Source organism: Moschus berezovskii, chromosome 11, assembly GCF_049115385.1.
Source record: "Moschus berezovskii isolate FMDL1 chromosome 11, NW_MosBer_1.0, whole genome shotgun sequence".
Taxonomy (NCBI): Eukaryota; Metazoa; Chordata; class Mammalia; order Artiodactyla; family Moschidae; genus Moschus; species Moschus berezovskii.
In genome coordinates, this window is record NC_142470.1 from 162,245 (window position 1) to 181,450 (window position 19,206).

At 52.7% G+C, this 19,206-nt stretch overlaps 1 protein-coding gene and 1 non-coding gene across 5 annotated transcripts in view; both read right to left on the minus strand.

The window, feature by feature from the left end:
• Positions 1 to 19,206, minus strand: part of CACNA1B (calcium voltage-gated channel subunit alpha1 B) — a 214,767-nt gene that overhangs the window by 130,793 nt on the left and 64,768 nt on the right. For 2 of the 4 annotated variants that reach the window (XM_055400588.2, XM_088840959.1), the window contains exons 7-10: positions 12,938 to 13,041; positions 10,210 to 10,325; positions 9,814 to 9,870; positions 8,670 to 8,759 (exon numbers count right to left, since the gene is read on the minus strand). In XM_055400588.2, coding sequence (XP_055256563.1) covers positions 8,670 to 8,759; positions 9,814 to 9,870; positions 10,210 to 10,325; positions 12,938 to 13,041 — 367 coding nt within the window. Of the gene's footprint in view, positions 1 to 8,669; positions 8,763 to 9,813; positions 9,871 to 10,209; positions 10,326 to 12,937; positions 13,042 to 19,206 lie in introns of all 4 variants that reach the window. The other 2 variants (XM_088840958.1, XM_088840957.1) reach the window with 1 other exon arrangement.
• LOC129540151 (U2 spliceosomal RNA) lies at positions 15,149 to 15,330 on the minus strand. Its single transcript, XR_016038703.1, has one exon. It is a non-coding gene; the product is annotated as a U2 spliceosomal RNA (small nuclear RNA).

The window sequence follows — 19,206 nt, forward strand, 5'->3', positions numbered from 1 at the left end:
CGGGACCATGGGGCCTCAGGGTGTCCTGGGCTGGGTCCCTGAGGACAGGCGGCATTTCCCACAAGCAGCGCCTGTATGCTCACAGCAGCTCTTTGGTGAAAGGAAGGATTTGCAGTAGAAGTGAAAATGTGTCACAGTCAGAATCCCTGCTTTCGGTGGAAACATGTGACATCGGGACTTCTAGGCTTTGTGCATTTTCCAGTTTCCACTTAAATCAGCACATATTCGTCACGATAAAAAGGCGTATTTCACAAAAAATACGCATCTTCAAGCTAGGGTGCCATTGAGAATGAATGAAATGTGAGTGCCGACAGAAGGAAGCCCCAGTTAGAACGACACGGGTGTCTGAGCACACGTGGGGTCTTTGCACTGAGCCCAGGCAGCGTCTCACGAGTCAACACAATGTCTACATCAGCCCCGCTTGGCACCAGCCCTTCGGCGACTGCCCTGAGTGGGGCACAGAAACACAGGGTAGCTATGACCTGCCCCTGCCCCCACCATCCTACCAGGGCATAGGTCACAGATCACAGGTGACAGGCAGGAAGTGCAAGACGCCTTCCTGCTTAGCGGCTGCATTCCTTGGTATGGGAGGAAGAAGTGATGTGGACTGGACAAAAGGCATGTGGACATGAACCCTGTCCACCCAATAGGCACATGGCTGGTACACGCTCACAGTTGAAGAGTCCTCACTGGAAACAGATATGGGGTCTCATAGGGTTCTGGGGGTTAAGGCTGACCCATGCAGGCTGACCCATCAGGCCTCAACCAGCAGCCAGCATGGAGCTGGGGGGAACCCAGGAGGTGCCAGGCCCTATATCCAGACCCGAGGGAAGCAGACCACCTGCAGAGCCTGAGGCCCCGAGTGCAAGGAGACCCTTGGGCTCTGCTGAGGACTTGGAGCAAAGTCTACAGGGTCCCAGATATGGCACAGAGCCAAAACAACCAAAATAAAACCAAGAGAGAAAATAAAACTCCTCCCAAATCATTCAGCAGATGAAAGGAAAGAAGTTCACTCTTAAAAACCCAAACTAGGAGCCTGAAGATGCAGCAAAGCAATGTCTTAGATAAATATATACAGGAAATATAAGGAGGAAGCAATCAAAGGAAAAGGCTGAGAGACACAAAGGAGCAAAGGAAGAGGTAACACAAAGTAACAGGAATTCCAGGAGCAAAAAGAAAAAGGAAAGGAGGTTAAATAACTGAACAAATGGAAAAAAAACATTCCTCGAGTAGGAAGACCTGAGCTGCAGGCCGAGAGGCCCCCTGGGCTTCAGACCCCAGGCAGAGGGCATTCCAGGCAGGGCCGTATCTGCATCCAGGACACTAGGAACAGGACAGTGACCCCCGCAGAACAGGAGAGAACAACCGCAGCAGCAAAAGCTCTCTTGTCATGAGAACAACAGCAGACGCCTGAGCATGTGCAGAAGCCAGTCACTCACCTACACGCCGTCCAAGCGGAGCACTAAGCTTGTGGAACACAGTGACTGCAGACAAGGGAGCACCCACGTGACCGCTCAACGAAAGGCCGAGGCAGGCCTGCGCCTGCCCGGGGTGACCACAGGGGCCAGCGACACCGAGAACTAAACCCCAAGATATCTCCCACCAGGAGCGGGCGACAAGGAGGGAAACACTGCAAGTACTTACTGGGTTGAGGGTGGGGCAGAGAAATGGGAAACACAGCAATTCAGCTATGGAGGTGCTACATCTATGGTACTATGGTAAAGAAGGCGAAAACATGAAAACAGTCAAGGAAACGTCCCTAATTCTGGGAGCAGGGATGGAAGGTCAGGAACAGAAGCAGGAAGAATCAGATATCAGCAGAGGGGAGAGCATGATGAACAGCAACCAGTCAAAGAGCAAGGCAGGAAAGATAGAGACCACAGTACCAAACATCGACACCAAGTATCAAAGAAGGAGGGGGAAGAAGTCACGGATGCCAGCCCTCACGCTGAGCAGAGACAGGCTGGACTCCCCCATTAGGGACAGAGGCCATAAGACTGGGTTAAAAAAGCAAAACCAAGTTACATGTTGTGTGTAAGAACAACGTTTAAAACACTTAACATCATAAAGAGTTGAAAATGAAAGGAAAAGCAAAGATGCCAAACAATGCGAACTAAAACCCAAAAATAATGGTAGTAGTTAAAAGTAAGACACTTGCTGTCAGACAAGGAATTGCCCAGTGGAGGAAGTAAACAGATGAAGAAGGTTCTGTGAGATGATGAAACACATTCACAGAGAAGATGAAACAGCCATAACGATACACAGCGGCCAAACACAAAAACAAAAGCCGTGAGAAATACACAAGGAAGCATCGAGAAAACGTAACTCAAAACCACAAGACTTATCACCTCACACTTGTCAGGATGGCTACTTCCAAAAAGACAGAAGACAATGCTGGTGAGAACACGGAAAAATGGGCCCTTCGTGCTCCGTTGGTGGGAACGTAAATGCAGAACAGCGCTGTGGCTCCTCAGAAGTGACAAATAAAACCACCTGACGGCCGAGCAGCCCAGCTGCCGGGGAGACTGTCTCAGTCTCTCTGTCTTGGGCTTCCCAGGTGGCAGGGGTGGTAAAGAAACCACCTGCCAACACAGCGGACATGAGAGACGCGGATTCAGTCCCTGGGTCGGGAAGATCCCCTGGAGGAGGGCAGACAACCCACTCCAGTATTCTTGCCTGGAAAATCCCATGGACAGAGGAGCCTTGCGAGCTACAGTCCACATGGTCGAAAGAGCCGGACACGACTGAGTGAGCCCAGCATGTATCTGTACCTATATCTGCGTATATAGAGAGAGGTCTCCAAAATAACTGAAACCAGAATCTGGAAGAGGTCTGAGCTCTGCCACGCCAGCTGCAGCACAATTCACAACAGATAAGGCGTGGAAACAACCTAACTGCCCACTGACAGCTGAGAGGATAGAGAAAGGGTGGTCTATACATACCACAGAGTACTATTCAGCCCTAATAAAGAAGGAAATGCGCAACATGTACCCACATGAACAGGCCTTGAGGATGTCACGCCCAGTGAAATGAGCTACGTTCAGAAAGACATATACTTCATGAATGATTGCACGCAGATGAGGGATCTAAAATAGTGAAATTCATTAAACCAGAGACAGGGCAGTGGTGAGCAGGGGCTGCTGGGTGGGGCTGGAGAGCTGTGCACAGGAACAGAGCCCCAGGGAAGCAGGGTGGACAAGCTCTGCAGACCCGCTGCCCAGCGCAGCACCTGAGGCCAACAGTAACCCCCCGTACACTTGAAATGTAACAGGATGGATCTCAAGATGTGTTCCGATCACAGACGCAGACACAATTTTAAGAAAAAAATACGAACGAAACTTATTAATAAAAAATGAAGTGGGAATGTTCCAAACGTCTCTTTCAGAACTAAACAGATTTAGCAGATAAAACAGAAAGACCTAAAGAACTGGAAAACACAACCAACAAACTTGACTTTGAGACACACGTATAACCTGATAGCTCTCAAAAGCAGAGCACACACAGAGCGTGCTTCTGTCAATGAAACTGTCTAAAGGCAATCATGAAGCTGGAATTTGAAAACTTTTAAATGTAGAGATTTACTGGCCACATTTCCCAATCATTATCTGATAAAATCAGACATAATAAAAAGATGGCAGAATATTGCTGCTTATAACTCAGAAGCACATTCCCAGATAACCTTTGCCTCAAGAGGAAAGTAAAAAAATTGTCATCTGGAAACCAGTACAGAGGGGACATCATAACAAAGCTCCGTGCAGAGGAAAACATGCAGCCTTAACTGCTGTCGCTGCTAAAGAAGAAAGAAAAAAGGACAAGTTATACATTTTAAGCAATTAGAAAAATAATAAAAAAATAAATCAAAATAAAGTAGAAAGATAAACCTAATAATGACTAAAAATAACAATAAAACTGAAAACAAAAAATATAAGGAAATCTACAATCTGTTTATTTTAAATGATCATTAATATATACTAAGCTTGCTGCTGCCAAGTCGCTTCAGTCGTGTCCGACTCTGTGTGACCCCATAGACGGCAGCCCACCAGGCTCCCCCATCCCTGGGATTCTCCAGGCAAGAACACTGGAGTGGGTTGCCATGTCCTTCTCCAATGCGTGAAAGTGAAAAGTGAAAGTGAGGTCGCTCAGTCGTGTCCGACTGAGTGACCCCATGGACTGCAGCCCACCAGGCTCCTCCATCCATGGGATTTTCTACGCAAGAGTACTGGAGTGGCTTGCCATTGCCTTCTCCGTATACTAAGCTTGCTGCTGCTGCTGCTAAGTCACTTCAGTCGTGTCCGACTCTGTGTGACCCAACAGACGGAAGCCCACCAGGCTCCCCCGTCCCTGGGATTCTCCAGGCAAGAACACTGGAGTGGCTTGCCATTGCCTTCTCCGTATACTAAGCTTACATGATCCTAATTAAGAAATTATAAATCAAAGATAAATATACTGACAACCAGAAAAAAGCAAAGCCAAACTCGACACAATCTAGTCGGTCTCAGAGCTTTAAATGCCTTCTGCAGTCTGAATGCCAGCCCCTAACACGTAGAGTGCCCAGCTGACACCCCACTGCCTCTCCAACGTGCATCCCAAACTCAGCACAAACTCGGAACCAAATTCTAGTTATTGTCCTTCAAAACGCGTGAGTTTGTGGCCCCACCCTCTTGAGCAGGGCTCCTCTGTGGACACTCCCTGCAGAGCTGCCCTTGACGCCTCTCTCTGTCTCATCTCCACGTCCGTCTGGTCAGAAATCCTATGGGCTTGTCCTCACAATAGATCTAGAATCCAACTACTTAGTACCCCCACCCAGCACTGGGGTCCTCACAGCAGCCCCTGACCTGGTCCTGCCCTGCCCTCTCTGCATGGCGGGCAGTCTTCAGTGCCCCCCTGCAGCCAGATGCCACCCTCCTCTGCAAACCGCCGTGGCTGGCAGAGTCCGTGCTGGGCTCCAGCCTCCCTGGAGCTCTGTTCCTCTCGCTGCCCCAGCCCTCCACTCTGCTCCAGCCACACTGGCCTCCAGGACTCTCCTGCCCCAGGGTCCTCTCACCTGCCTTGGGGATGCTCTGTGCCCTGGTAAGTTCACCTGCTCATTTCTTCAGCTTTTGACTTGAAGGCAACCTTCCCAGGGCCTGTCGTAGCCATGCTGTTAGCATCCCGACGCACTCAGACCCCTCAAGCCCCCGCTTTCCCTACGTGTTTCCTTTTCACACCTAGCACTGGACTGGAAACTCCAGAGATGAAGGCTTCTGCATCTTGCTCAGTGCTGTAACCCAATGCCCCGGGCACGTCCCAACACATCTGGGCACTTAGTAGCTGCTGAGTGACGGACCAGCAAAGGACTGAACAAAGGAGAGATGAGAAGAATACATGAGAGCCCTACATGCAGGTCTAGAGACGGGCCCTACATGAGAGCCTACATACAGGTCTATACAGACGGGCCCTACATGAGAGCCCTACACGCAGGTCTATAGAGACGGGCCCTACATGAGACCCTACATGCAGGTCTATAGAGACGGGCCCTACATGAAAGCCTACATGCAGGTCTATAGAGACGGGCCCTACATGTAGGTCTATAGAGACGGGCCCTACATGAGACCCTACATGCAGGTCTATAGAGACGGGCCCTACATGCAGGTCTATACAGACGGGCCCTACATGCAGGTCTATACAGACGGGCCCTACATGCAGGTCTATAGAGACGGGCCCTACATGCAGGTCTATACAGACGGGCCCTACATGCAGGTCTATAGAGACGGGCCCTACATGAGACCCTACATGCAGGTCTATAGAGACGGGCCCTACATGCAGGTCTATACAGACGGGCCCTACATGCAGGTCTATACAGACGGGCCCTACATGAGACCCTACATGCAGGTCTATAGAGACGGGCCCTACATGCAGGTCTATAGAGACGGGCCCTACATGAGAGCTCTACTCTGTCCTGCAGAGACGGGCCCGAAAGGCAGCAAAATGGAGTATCTCCTAACAAAATGTAACCCCAGTCCACACTCTTTTCCCCAGTGGCTCACACGGTAAAGAATCGGCCTGCAATGTGGAAGACCGAGGTTCAGTCCCTGGGTTGGGAAGATCCCCTTGAGAAGGGAATGGTTACCCACTCTAGTATTTTGCCTGGAGAAGTCCATGGACAAAGGAGCCTGGCGGGCTACAGCCCATGGGGTCACAAAGAATCGGACCCGACTGAATGACTAACACATTCTTTTCACTTCTTAACTAGATGGGTTCACATTTTTATTTTACCTTTATAGAACAGATAATTTAGGTATTATTTAAACTACTCCAAGCTACAGGGAAAGATTTTTTTACCTCCCTAATTCATTTTACAAAATCACAATAAAAACTTTTTTAAAAAACTTTAGGTAAAATAAGAATAGAGGGACCATTTAAATATTAACACTCACGATAAATTTGAAAAAAATTAAAATTCAGATCCACAACATATATTGGTCTCCTATTAACAAACACCAACAACCCAGCAGAAAAGCACACAGAGTACACGAGAAGTCAGCAACACCCAAATTCAAATGGGAAACAAACACTGAAAAACAGGCTCAAAATCACGAGTAGTGAGTGAGATGAGAATTAAAATTGCCACGAATACCCCTTTATAATCATCAAATTCCCCTCACACTGGGAAAAGTCGAGAGTAGCTGCAACCTCAGGCAGGATGAGAACAGAGGTGTCCCTGCACCAGGGTGAATGTGTGGTCACAGACAGTCTGGACAGCAGCGCAGCGGCTGCCCTGGAAGGTGCCAGCACACCCTCACTGCAGCAGCCCTGCTCCTGGGACCCAGCCCACAGGGGCAAACGCTCTGCTGAGGAAGGGCAGATGTTTAAGCAGCTGATTACAGGACAGCAGACACCACAGCACGGACACTATGAACACCAACAGAAGCAAACTGTAATTAGACCAGCTGATCAGGGCAGGGGTGTTCCAAGAGGCACTGATGAGAAAATTTTGTATGAAACTATATCTGTAATATGAAAAGACCCCAAAAGTCTACAGTATGTATGTGTCCATGTGTGTATGCATATGTGTGGGGGGGTGGTTCAGTTCAGTTCAGTTGCTCAGTCGTGTCCGACTCTTTGCGACCCCATGAACCATGGCACGCCAGCTTCCCTGTCCATCACCAACTCCCGGAGTCCACCCAAACCCATGTCCATCGAGTCGGTGATGCCATCCAACCATCTCATTCTCTGTCGTCCCCTTCTCCTCCTGCCTCCAATCTTTCCTAGCATCAGGGTCTTTTCCAATGAGTCAGCTCTTCACATCAGGTGGCCAAAGTATTGGAGTTTCAGCTTCAGCATCAGTCCTTCCAATGAACACCCAGGACTGATCTCCTTTAGGATGGACTGATTGGATCTCCTTGCAGTTCAAGGGACTCTCAAGAGTCTTCTCCAGCACCACAGTTCAAAAGCATCAATTCTTCGGCGCGCAGCTTTCTTCACAGTCCAACTCTCACATCCATACATGACCACTGAGAAAACCAAAGCCTTGACAAGATGGACCTTTGTTGGCAAAGCAATGGTTCTGCTTTTTAATATGCTGTCTAGGTTGGTCATAACTTTCCTTCCAAGGAGTAAGTGTCTTTTAATTTCAAGGCTGCAGTCACCATCTGCAGTGATTTTGGTGGTGCGGGGGGATGTGGTATGAGTGTTATCTGAGATGAGCATCTAGAAATGGGAAGGATAAACCCCAAACTATTGACATGGGCTTACTGAGGACAGAGAATGGGAAGTATAAATAGATAAACAAATACACAAATGACTTGTTAGAGAGCTCAGTCTTACAAATGGAACAATATAACAGGAAGCAGCTCGTTCAACTCTAGTCCACTGGGGACCGCTGGAGAGCAAGGAGGTGCAGCCTGGACCTGACTTGGTGCCTGTAATGCAAAGCGGTCACTGCCAAGCACACCCCCTCCCCGTGCTCCCCTGGGTGGAGGCCCCGGGCTGAGTCCTCCTTTGCCCCAGAACGCACAGCCTCAGGGCATTCAGTGGGAAAGGCCCAAGCACTTCAGGTGCTAGGCTTCTGGTACCAGGCTAAGAGGAAGGGAACTAAAAAGATGAAAGAACCAGGTTTCCCTTTCACTCTCTGAGAAGCAGGGGATGATGCCAAGGCCTCAGAGGCAGCAGACCCAAGGAATATGGAAGATACACAGAGCTTCAGTTCAGTTCAGTTGCTCAGTCATGTCCGATTCTTTGCGACCCCATGAATCACAGCATGCCAGACCTCCCTGTCCATCACCAACTCCCGGAGTTCATTCAAACTCATTATAAGAGAGATAAAAGAAACTTTCAGTCCCTACAGCAGTGACACACGCAGTCCACAGCCTCGGGATGTGCCAGAGGTCTCCAGTCCACACAGGACAGCAGAGCCAAGAACAGCTAGAAGCCAGCAGTGTGCTGAACTGAAGGAGCAAGAGGCAAAGAAGAACTCCAGGAGCTGTGCGTGCAGCCCACCTCAAGGCCTGGCCCCAGGAAGACATCTCTGCACCAGGTGCTGTCCCTCCTGCTGTCTGGCAGACACACCAACCTGGGGCTGACTGACTGACTCGGGGGTGGGGGAGGTGGGGAGGAAGGGAAGGAGGAGAGCCAGGGCGGCAGGGAGGGAGCGGGTGCGCACTCGGCACAGCACACTCCCACAGACTCACCCACAGCACAGAGGTCTGCAAAGCGGTCCTCTCCCTCCTCCGCGTGAATCAGGTCGTTTCGGCTCTTCTTGGTAGCTGCTCTCTTCAACACTGCTTTAAACGAAGGGTGGGCAGGCGGCATGAGTGCAGCCCAGCTGGCCGATCTGCCTCAGGGCTGGGCTGTCTCTCAGTTACCCACTCCCTAATCTCCAGGAACCAGCAGCCTCTCCAGATCCCCTCTCCTGAAGCCAAGGCTGGTGGCAGGAAGGACGATGCCTGGCCCCTATGGCCCCTCTCGGTCCTCAGAGCAAAAGGGACAAGGGATTTTGAGGTCCTGCTTGTCCTTCTCTCCATGATAATGTCCATGGGGAAGGCCTAGCTACCGCGGAGACCAGGAAACTTCCAAGTAGGACAAGGCCAGGGCTGTAGCCGGCTGCCCCAGCAACCCGCACTCCAAGGCGAGGTGAGACAAGAGCGATGAGCTCAAGGCCGCAGAGGAGCCAGCGAGACCTGCTTAGGCCCCAGGTGTGGGCCCCACAAGACCATGGCAGGTGTGGCACCCTGTCTGGTCCTGTCCTAAGCAGCGGGCATGAAGATGCCAGCCTTCCTTCCTGTCACTGGGGCTGTGCTCGCCCCTGTCCCTGCTCTGGGGCCCCACATGGCACTAGGGGTCTTCCACGGCAAGCTGGGGTCAGCACCATCCTGAGCCCTGGGGTCAGACATGGCTTAATTTAAACCCGCAGCCTTCTAGAAGCGGTGCGGTCCCACAGAACTTTCTAGGATGATTTGAAATAAGCTGAGGAAGACTAAGGGACTGGATTTTCACTTGTGTTTCACTGTAACAGGGGCACCTGCGAACTCACACAGTCACGAGTCCGCCACCATGCTGGACAACATGGGTTGCAGGCTGTGCTGTGAGCACAGGCTCCTGAGACCCAGGGCTGAGCCCACTGCTGGCTACACCCACTCTGGTCATGGCCCACAGCTCCTCAGGAGCATCCGGCTGACCGGCACGTGCTGCTGACCCACAGAGCCTGCCTGCAACACGCAGGCACCCGGCAGAGCAGAAGGCATCACATATCACATGCAAGCGCGCATACATACTGTGGCCCAGTGGCCCCCAAAGCCCTGAGACCGGGCAAGGAGTGCGACAGCAGCCGCCTACCGTCCAGAGGGGACTTCTCCTCCGCATTCTTGTCCTCCTCGGCCAGCATGACCTCCTCTGCAAGTGAGACGCAGCCTCAGGCCGGAGCCCGCCCGTGCCCACCCCAACCAGGGCTCGTCCCCCAGAGACACAGCAGAATGGAGGCAGGGCCCTGCCTGCTTGGCCTTCCCACTTCCAGAAGTCACTGTGGCCACGGCTGAGCTCATCCCACTGAGTCAGAGCCTTTGGTGTGTCCACAGGCAGAGCGCCGTGAAGAGGGCCTGGCTTGCTCTCCCCTCATGTGACCCTCCTACAAGCAGCCCCCACCCCAGCAGAGCTCGCACCAGGAGGGCCCTGGAGCAGGGGCAGGGAGCCAACAGAGCCCAGGCCAGGAGCGCCACACAGCCCTGTCCTCACCGGCCTTGAAGATCCACTCCAGGTACCCGTTGAGCTCCCGCTCGATCTGCTGCTGCCGGCGGAGCTTCAGAAACGCCCGGCGGTTCTCCACCCGCTCACGCTCCTTGGCAAACTCTCTGTGATGGGCAAAGCCAGCGCAGGAGGCAGATCAGGTGGGTATAAGCTCACCTACAGGCCCACCTATACAGCAGAGGCACCAGGAACCAGGAAGAGGCCGGGACAGGGGCAGCGGGCCACAGGCCACCCCTCCAGGTGGCCCCACCACCCTGGCCTCTGCCCACCTGAGCACTCACAAGGCCTAGGCAAAGGCTCCCCGCTCGGGCCCCTGCAGCACACAGGGACAGCTCCCCAGTGCCCCGAGAGGGGCTCCATTGCCCCCTGGCCTACAGCAGCTTTGGGCGCACACCCTCTGAGTGCGGGGCCCTGTCCTCTGGACAGAGACATGCAAAGAGCTCGTGGACAAGAACCCTCCAGAGGACTGTCACCTTTGTTTTTCGGCTGGTTCAGATGTTCAGCCACGCTAGAAGGAGGGGCAGGGAGGAACCAGATCAGCTCAGGGCGGCCAGAGACAAGGAGACAGTCTAGCGTCACGAGGTCCCTCTGCTGCCCGGGGCCCTCAGCACCTGCCCCACCTCAGCTGAGCTTCTAGGCTCAAAGGATCAGAAGGAAGCCCTGCATACACACACCACACACAAACCACATGCGCACACACATTAGCTCAGGTGCCCAAAGTGCAGGCAGGCATGTGCCCAGGGCAAAAGAGCATCCTGTTCTCCCTCAGGAGTAGCAGCTTCTGGGCTCGACAGAGGGGCGGGCCCGGCAAGCCGGACTTCTCTCACAGCTCTCTCCCTGGCAAGGGAGAGAGCTTGGCTCTGACCAGGATGGACCCCGAGCTTGAGACCACCGTCTAGCAGAGCCTGAGCCACCTTAGCCCTGGCCGTGAGAGGGGATGGCTCCCTCCTGGATGTCTCACCCCGCCCGAGTCCTGACTAAAGAGATGCAGGGCCCCTCACGGTCTCCCCACCAGGCCAGCCCCCTTGGCCACACCTGAGTGCAGAGGCCTGAGGGCAGGATGGGGCGAGACCACACTGCCTGGGTGGCCTGACAGTCACCAGCAGAAACTCCCTGCAGTGACTGACCCAGCCTCCAGGCACCCACTGCTTGGGGGCAGCTGTGAGCCTCCCCTCCCCAGGCTTCTGCCCCTCGGGGAGGAAGGACTCTGAGAAGAGTGGCCCATTCTGCTCCTCTGGGCGCTGGGAGGGTGAAAGATCGAGGCGTGGCCAGGAGCGAGGCTGAACCGCCTCCAAGTTGGCCCGTCCAGCAGCCCTTGTCCAGCCGTGGCAGAGTCACACCTGTGGTGATCACCAGGCTAAGCGGCCGTGCGGTCTCCCACCTTTCTGGGGCTGGAGCAGAACCCTGGGCCCAGCTGAGACCGGTTAGAAAAACCGGCACACGCAGGTGGGGAAGGGCGGAGAAACACCAAGTTCGCGGGCCTCCCTCAGGCTCCACTGGCAACCCCGTTCCTCCTCCCGTCCTCCAGAGCAACCCTGAGCAGGGCCCACTCGTGTCCTGCCAGCCTCCCACCTCCTCACAAGCCTGGCGGCTCCAGCCCTGAGCTCCCTGCACCGCAGGCCCCACACACTGCGCCTCCACTCCAGCAGTTCTCTGCCTGCACGACCTTCTCCCTCCTTGCCAAGCTGGTCCCCCTGCGTCTCAGTGGAGCTGCCCCTTCCCCAGATCCTCCTCTGAGCCCAGGCCTCCCTTGGCTTCCCCATCCCAGCTCAGACTGCAGCCTCCACCTGACGGGGCGCTCCCACCATCCTCGGTGCTGCCCCAGGCGGAGAGGCTCAGAAAGGCACGCTAGTGACAATCAGAGCCTCACAGGAGGGAGCAAGGCAGGAGCACACGTCAGAGCCGAGCAGAGCGCCGGCCCAGACGCTGCCCTCTCGGTGGCGGCACCTTCTCAGACGAGAGGACAGCTGCCCACTGGGTCCCCCAGGCTCTCCCCAGCCTACCTCAGGCCAGGGGAGTGGCAACATTCCCCCCCAGCTTTACAGGGATCTGACGCCCAGGTGGGGCAGGGTGGCAGGCCGAGCCAGACGCCCTCTATCTCTGTCCACAGCCTCCTCGGCCCTGGAGAAGAGTGGAAGCCCCAGACACCAGCCCCGGTGGCTTCCTGAAGCCACGGGCGCTTCTCTGGCCTCAGCCGCATGTAGGCCAGGAGGGCGCGATGGGCCCCAGGTTGCTGCACCTCTCTCCCCGGGAGGGTCGGAGCCCCTTTCTCCAGGAGGGACCCTCGCCCTGAGGCCTTGCTTGTCCTCTCCTTGAGGCCAGCAGGGACAGGTACCCAGAGACGAGGGTTAGCCAGGGGTCGGGGCTGGGGTGCAGACCAGGGCTGCGCCATTCCTTCTCCAGTGTCGCAGCCGAGGGCTCTCTGGCCCCCACGGCTCCTCCTGCAGAAACCCCACCACGGATCCAGGAAAGAGGCAGCAGCAGCCCCTCCCGACTGAGAGGCCAGGGTGAAGGCCAAGAGCTAGAGGTAAGGAGGCCAGGGGAGAGGTCAGATGGCAGCCCAAGGGCAGGCTGGCTAGAGCTCAGGGCTCTAGGAGGGGCCACCCCAGGGCCAGGCCAGGCCCCACCTCCCCCATACCACACAGGCCACGTCCAGTCCCATCACCCAGCCCTGGCCTGCCAACACAGAGGCTCACGCAGCCGCAAGGCCTCTTACCCTGAGAGCACGCCCAGCACCAGGTTGAGCATGAAGAAGGAGCCGATGATAATCAGGGGCAGGAAGTAGAGCCAGTTCCAGGTGTTGCCGGCTGCGTCATTGGTCTGGAAGCAAGAGCAGATGAGCAGGACGGTGGGCCTTCTCACACACCAGAAGAGTCAGGTACGGGTGGGGCCAGACAGGAAATCCAGACCACACCTGCCTGCCCTTGCTCCCTCTAGGACTGGGGCCCCCAAAGGACCAAGAAGCTTTGCACTCCTGACCTGCCCAGCAGCGCCAAGAAGCAAAGGGCTTCCCCCGCCCCAGGTGCCCTACCTGGACACCTCCCTTCCGCTTCCCAGGCAGCTTCAGAGATAGTCCTCCTTCGTGAAGCCCAGGGACCCCCAAGGTCCAAGTCCAATCTGTCTCCTGCCACGCCCACAGCACAGCGCAGGGAGCCTGGGCCACACCCCATCAACAAGCAGACAACTCGCTGCTGTTGCCCCCAGGGAGGAGCTGAGCCTGACAGAACCCCACTCTCGGGCCGGGTCTAAATAACCTGATGCAGGGGGGCTCCCCCCAAGCCTTCTGACTTTTAGAGCACAGCCCACAAAGGGATAAGGACCTCTCCATCCAATTCTTTTCCACTGTTGTTTTGTTTTCAGGGGCCCCTATAGGCCCCTGACTCGGGGAGACCTCTTTCTCCACACGAATCTCCTGCTAGAAGTGAACCAAGAGGGGTGGGCATTGCGGGCAGGCAACCACTGGGCCCCTCTGCTCCTCCACTCAAGAGGCGGCTGACAAGCCAAGGGCGAGGCCTGAGCAGGACAGAGGCAGAAGGACGTCCTGACCCTGCCCTGAGACTGGGCTGACATCCAGGCGCTGCTGCTGGGACTGCTGTCCTCCAGTGTCCGCCAGCCCAGGCAGAACTGCAGACTCTACCCCTGCAAGTCCTGAGCCCCCCTGCCTGCCTGCCGCTTGTGGCTTCTGATTCCTGGACATTGATTCCAGGCTGGCCACAGAGAACCCCAGGCCTTAACCAGAAGAGACACTCAGACATCTGACTTTGCTTGCTGCCCCTATTCCCTGACCAACCCCTGCCAGCTTCAAACAGAACTCCAATCTATGGGCTACAATGACCGTCAAAGCCACCAGCCTCCCCGAAGGGCACCCTCAGAACCAGCCCCCTTCTGGGAAGAAGGAGAGATGTGCTGCTGCCTCGGCCCCTCCCACCCACTGGTCAGGGGGTTGGCTCCACGATGTCCCACTAATGGACCATTTCCACCGGTAGCCAAAGTACCCTATTCTCATCTTAAGAAACAAGCAAGGACTTGCACTTCCGGGAAAATGAAGCAGACATTCTCTTCCCTGTTTCTCCCACTGAGTATAATTAATAACCTGAACATTATATCCAGAGCAAATATACATTTCACAGAAAACTCTAAAAAGTGGAGAAAAGAAAGCAGATCAGCTGGGACCTCTGGACACACAATGAGTTCCCTGTGTTTCTCTTTCATTTTTCCCTCATATATCCCATACCTGGGGCTCTTAAAACCTACAAGCTGGAAATGCCAAGAGACACAGACAAAAAATACAGCAGCAAAAGCCAGCATGTGCTCTCTCTCTCTCTCTCTCTAACCAAAGGGCCAGGAAGGGGGCCACCTAGTAAGACAGACAGTGACGGCACTATTCCAGCCAAACAGGGCAGAAAAAACATGGTGCCACCTCCACCCTGAGCATCAAAGACCAAGGGGGAGCTAGACAACACCCCCCCCCAGACTGTAGCGAGGTAACCAACCTCCCAACACCCCTAAACCATGGCCATGTCAGAGAAAGACAAGCAGGGAGCTGGACATCCTCCCAAGGCCCCCATCCCACCCTACCTCTGTGGTATCAGTGGGGACCACACAAAGGGCCTGGACTTCCACCCCAAGGCGGCAGTAATGAGACATACTACCCGCTCCCTACTGAGGTGCTGCTGCCAGAGGGGCCCCAGGGGAAAGTCAGACTTTCACCATCACCCAGTAATGAGGCCAACACACCCCACCCATATAACGTGCACGGACCGTGTGGAGAGCAGAAAAGAGGCACACTTAACCCTCCCAACCAGGGAAGCATCCTAGAGGTTCAGTGGGAGCCAGGCAGAATGAAAAACACCCCCACAATGTGTTGGTGGAGGCCCGGTGGGGAAACCAGCCTTCTACACCCACCTTGCAGTAGCAAGGCAGCGACCCCTGCTTCTCTTGGCAGAAGTCAGAGGAAGTCAGCTAAAACAGAGGGTTTAAATAAGATCCAGGGTCTTAGAATACAATGCCAAAAATGTTCAGCTTTCAGTTGACACTCATTTGCCAAAACAACACACACAATAAGAACAGATACTACACTTGGTCTTAGCCAGAAGGCCGAGAAGCGTAGTGTGGCGGCTCAGGAAGCGCGGCAGCTGTGACAGGCCGCACAGGAAGCGTGGCGGCTGCGATGGGGCCTGTGCAGGGAGCTACCCCACGTCCAAGGTCAAGATGGCGGCCGAGAGGAGCAACCCCACGTCCAAGGAGCAGCGGTTGCGCGGGCGCAGGAGGGCCGAGAGGAGTTACTCCACGTTCAAGGTCAGGAGGGGCGACTCCTCCAAGGTAAGCAGAAGTGGCTGCGCTCTGCTGGAACAGCCGTGAAGAGACACACGTCCAAGGTAAGAGAAGCCCAAGTAAGATGGTAGGTGTTGCGAGAGGGCATCAGAGGGCAGACACACTGAAACCATAATCACAGAAAAGTAGCCAATCTGATCACACGGACCACAGCCTTGTCTAACTCAATGAAACTAAGCCATGCCCTGTGGGGCCACCCAAGAGGGGCGGGTCATGGTGGAGAGGTCTGACAGAATGTGGTCCACTGGAGAAGGGAATGGCAAACCATTTCAGTATTCTTGCCTTGAGAACCCCATGAACAGTATGAAAAGGCAAACTGATAGGACAACGAAAGAGGAACTCCCCAGGTCAGTAAGAGTCCAATATGCTACTGGAGATCAGTGGAGAAATAACTCCAGAAAGAATGAAGGGATGGAGCCAAAGCAAAAACAATACCCAGTTGTGGACATGACTGGTGATAGAATCAAGGTCCAATGTTGTAAAGAGCAATATTGCATAGGAACCTGAAATGTTAAGTCCATGAATCAAGGCAAATTGGAAGTGGTCAAACAGGAGATAGCAAGAGTGAACGTCAACATTCTAGGAATCAGCGAACTAAAATGGACTGGAATGGGTGAATTTAACTCAGATGACCATTATATCTACTACTGTTGGCAGGAATCCCTTAGAAGAAATGGAGTAGCCATCATGGTCAACAAAAGAGTCCGAAATGCAGTACTTGGATGCAATCTCAAAAACGACAGAATGATCTCTGTTTCCAAGGCAAACCATTCAATATCACGGCAATCCAAGCCTATGCCCCAACCAGTAACACTGAAGAAGCTGAAGTTGAACGGTTCTATGAAGACCTACCAGACCTTTTAGAACTAATACCCAAAAAAGATGTCCTTTTCATTATAGGGGCCTGGAATGCAAAAGTAGGAAGTCAAGAAACACCTGGAGTAACAGGCAAATTTGGCCTTGGAGCACGGAATGAAGCAGAGCAAAGGCTAATAGAGTTTTTCCAAGAGAACGCACTGGTCATAGCAAACACCCTCTTCCAACAACACAAGAGAAGACTCTACACATGGACATCACCAGATGGTCAACACCGAAATTAGATTGATTATATTCTTTGCAGCCAAAGATGGAGAAGCTCTATACAGTCAGCAAACACTAGACCAGGAGTTGACTGTGGCTCAGATCATGAAATCCTTATTGCCAAATTCAGACTGAAATTGAAGAAAGTAGGGAAAACCACTAGACCATTCAGATATGACCTAAATCAAATCCCTTATGATTATACAATGGAAGTGAGAAATAGATTCAAGGGACTAGATCTGATAGATAGAGTGCCTGATGAACTCTGGACGGAGGTTCATGACATTGTACAGGAGACAAGGACCAAGACCATCCCCATGGAAAAGAAATGCAAAAAAGCAAAATGGCTGTCTGAGGAGGCCTTACAAATAGCTGTGAAAAGAAGAGAAGCAAAAAGCAAAGGAAAAAAGGAAAGATAAAAGCATCTGAATGCAGAGTTCCAAAGAATAGCAAGGAGAGATAAGAAAGCCTTCCTCAGTGATCAATGCAAAGAAATAGAGGAAAACAACAGAATGGGAAAGACTAGAGATCTCTTCAAGAAAATTAGAGATTCCAAGGGAACATTTCATGCAAAGATGGGCTCGATAAAGGACAGAAATGGTATGGACCTAACAGAAGCAGAAGATATAAGAAGAGGTGGCAAGAATACACAGAAGAACTGTACAAAAAAGATCTTCACGACCAAGATAATCACCATGGTGTGATCACTGACCTAGAGCCAGACATCTTGGAATGTGAAGTCAAGTGGGCCTTAGAAAGCATCACTACGAACAAAGCTAGTGGAGGTGATGGAATTCCAGTTGAGCTACTTCAAAATTTGAAAGATGATGCTGTGAAAGTGCTGCACTCAATATGCCAGCAAATTTGGAAAACTCAGCAGAGGCCACAGGACTGGAAAAGGTCAGTTTTCATTCCAAGCCCAAAGAAGGGCAATGCCAAAGAATGTTCAAATTACCATACAATTGCACTCTTTTCAGATGCTAGATTATGCTGAAAATTCTCCAAGCTAGGTTTCAGCCAACAAAGGTGTTTTGGGTTTTTTTTGCCAACATAAGGCCCATCTAGTCAAAGCGATGGCTTTTCCAGTGGTCATGTATGATTGTGAGAGTTGGACCATAAAGAAAGTTGAGCACTGAAAAATTGATGCTTTTGAACTGTGGTGTTGGAGAAGACTCTTGAGAGTCCCTTGAAATGCAAGGAGATCCAACCAGGCCATCCTAAAGGAGATCAGTCCTGGGTGTTCATTGGAAGGACTGATGTTGAAGCTGAAACTCCAATACTTTGGCCACCTGATGTGAAGAGCTGACTCGTTGGAAAAGACCCTGATGCTGGGAAAGACTGAAGGCGGGAGGAGAAGGGGACAACAGAGGATGAGATGGTTGGATGGCATCACCGACTCTGTGGACATGAGTTTGAGTGAGCTCCAGGAGTTGGTGATGGACAGGGAAGCCTGACAACTGCAGTCCATGGGGATCGCAAAGAGCTGGACACGACTGAACAACTGAACTGAACTGAGCTGAGGTTTCAGCAGTTCGTGAACCGAGAACTTCCAGATGTACAAGCTGGATGTAGAAAAGGCATAAGAACCAGAAATCAAATTGCCAACATCCACTGGATCATAGAAAAATCATGGAAAATCCAAGAAAAAGACTCAACTTCTGCTTCATTGACTACACTAAAGCCTTTGACTGTGTGAATGACAACAAACTGTGGAACATTCTTAAAGAGACGGGAACACCAGCCCACCTGACCTGCCTCCTGAGAAACCTGCATGCAGGACAAAAAGCAACAGCTAGAACTGGACTTGGAACAATGGACTGGTTCCAAACTGGGAAGAGTACGTCAAGGCTGTATATTGTCACCCTGCTTATTTAACTTATATGCAGAGTACATCATGCAAAATGCCTGGCTGGATGACTCACAAGCCAGAATTACAATTGCCCGGAGACGCATCATCAACCTCAGATATGCAAATGGCCCCACCCTCATGGCAGAAAGTGAAGAGGAACTAAAGAACCTCTTGATGAAAGTGAAAGAGGAGAGTGAAAAAGCTGGCTTAAAACTCAACACTCAAAAAAAATCGTGGCATCCAGTTCCATCATGTCATGGCAAATAGATGGGGAAAAAGTGGAAATACTGTCAGATCATTTTCTTTTTACTTTTATTTGCATTTATTTTTTGCAGCATTTATCCTCGGGCCATAAGTTTTTGTTTCTTCAGTTTCTTCTGGGATATCTTTTTCTTCTGTGCAACCTCCTCTTCTGGTTTAGGAATGATCTGTTCTTTTTCAGTAAGGATCATCTCAGTGTGGCAGGGAGAGCTCACGTAGGGGTTGATCCGACCGTGAGCTCTGTAAGTCCTGTGCCGCATCTTGGGGGCTTTGTTCACTTGGATGTGCTCAATGACCAGAGAATCCACATCTAAGCCCTAAGCTCAGCATTGCTCTCTGCATTTCTGAGCATGTGTGGTAAACTCAGCACTCTTTCTGGGCCACCGACCCTGCGTCCAGCCCCCCTGTTTGGCCTTTGCACACCTACCAGCTCCACTGCTGTAACAACGGAATGGCACACA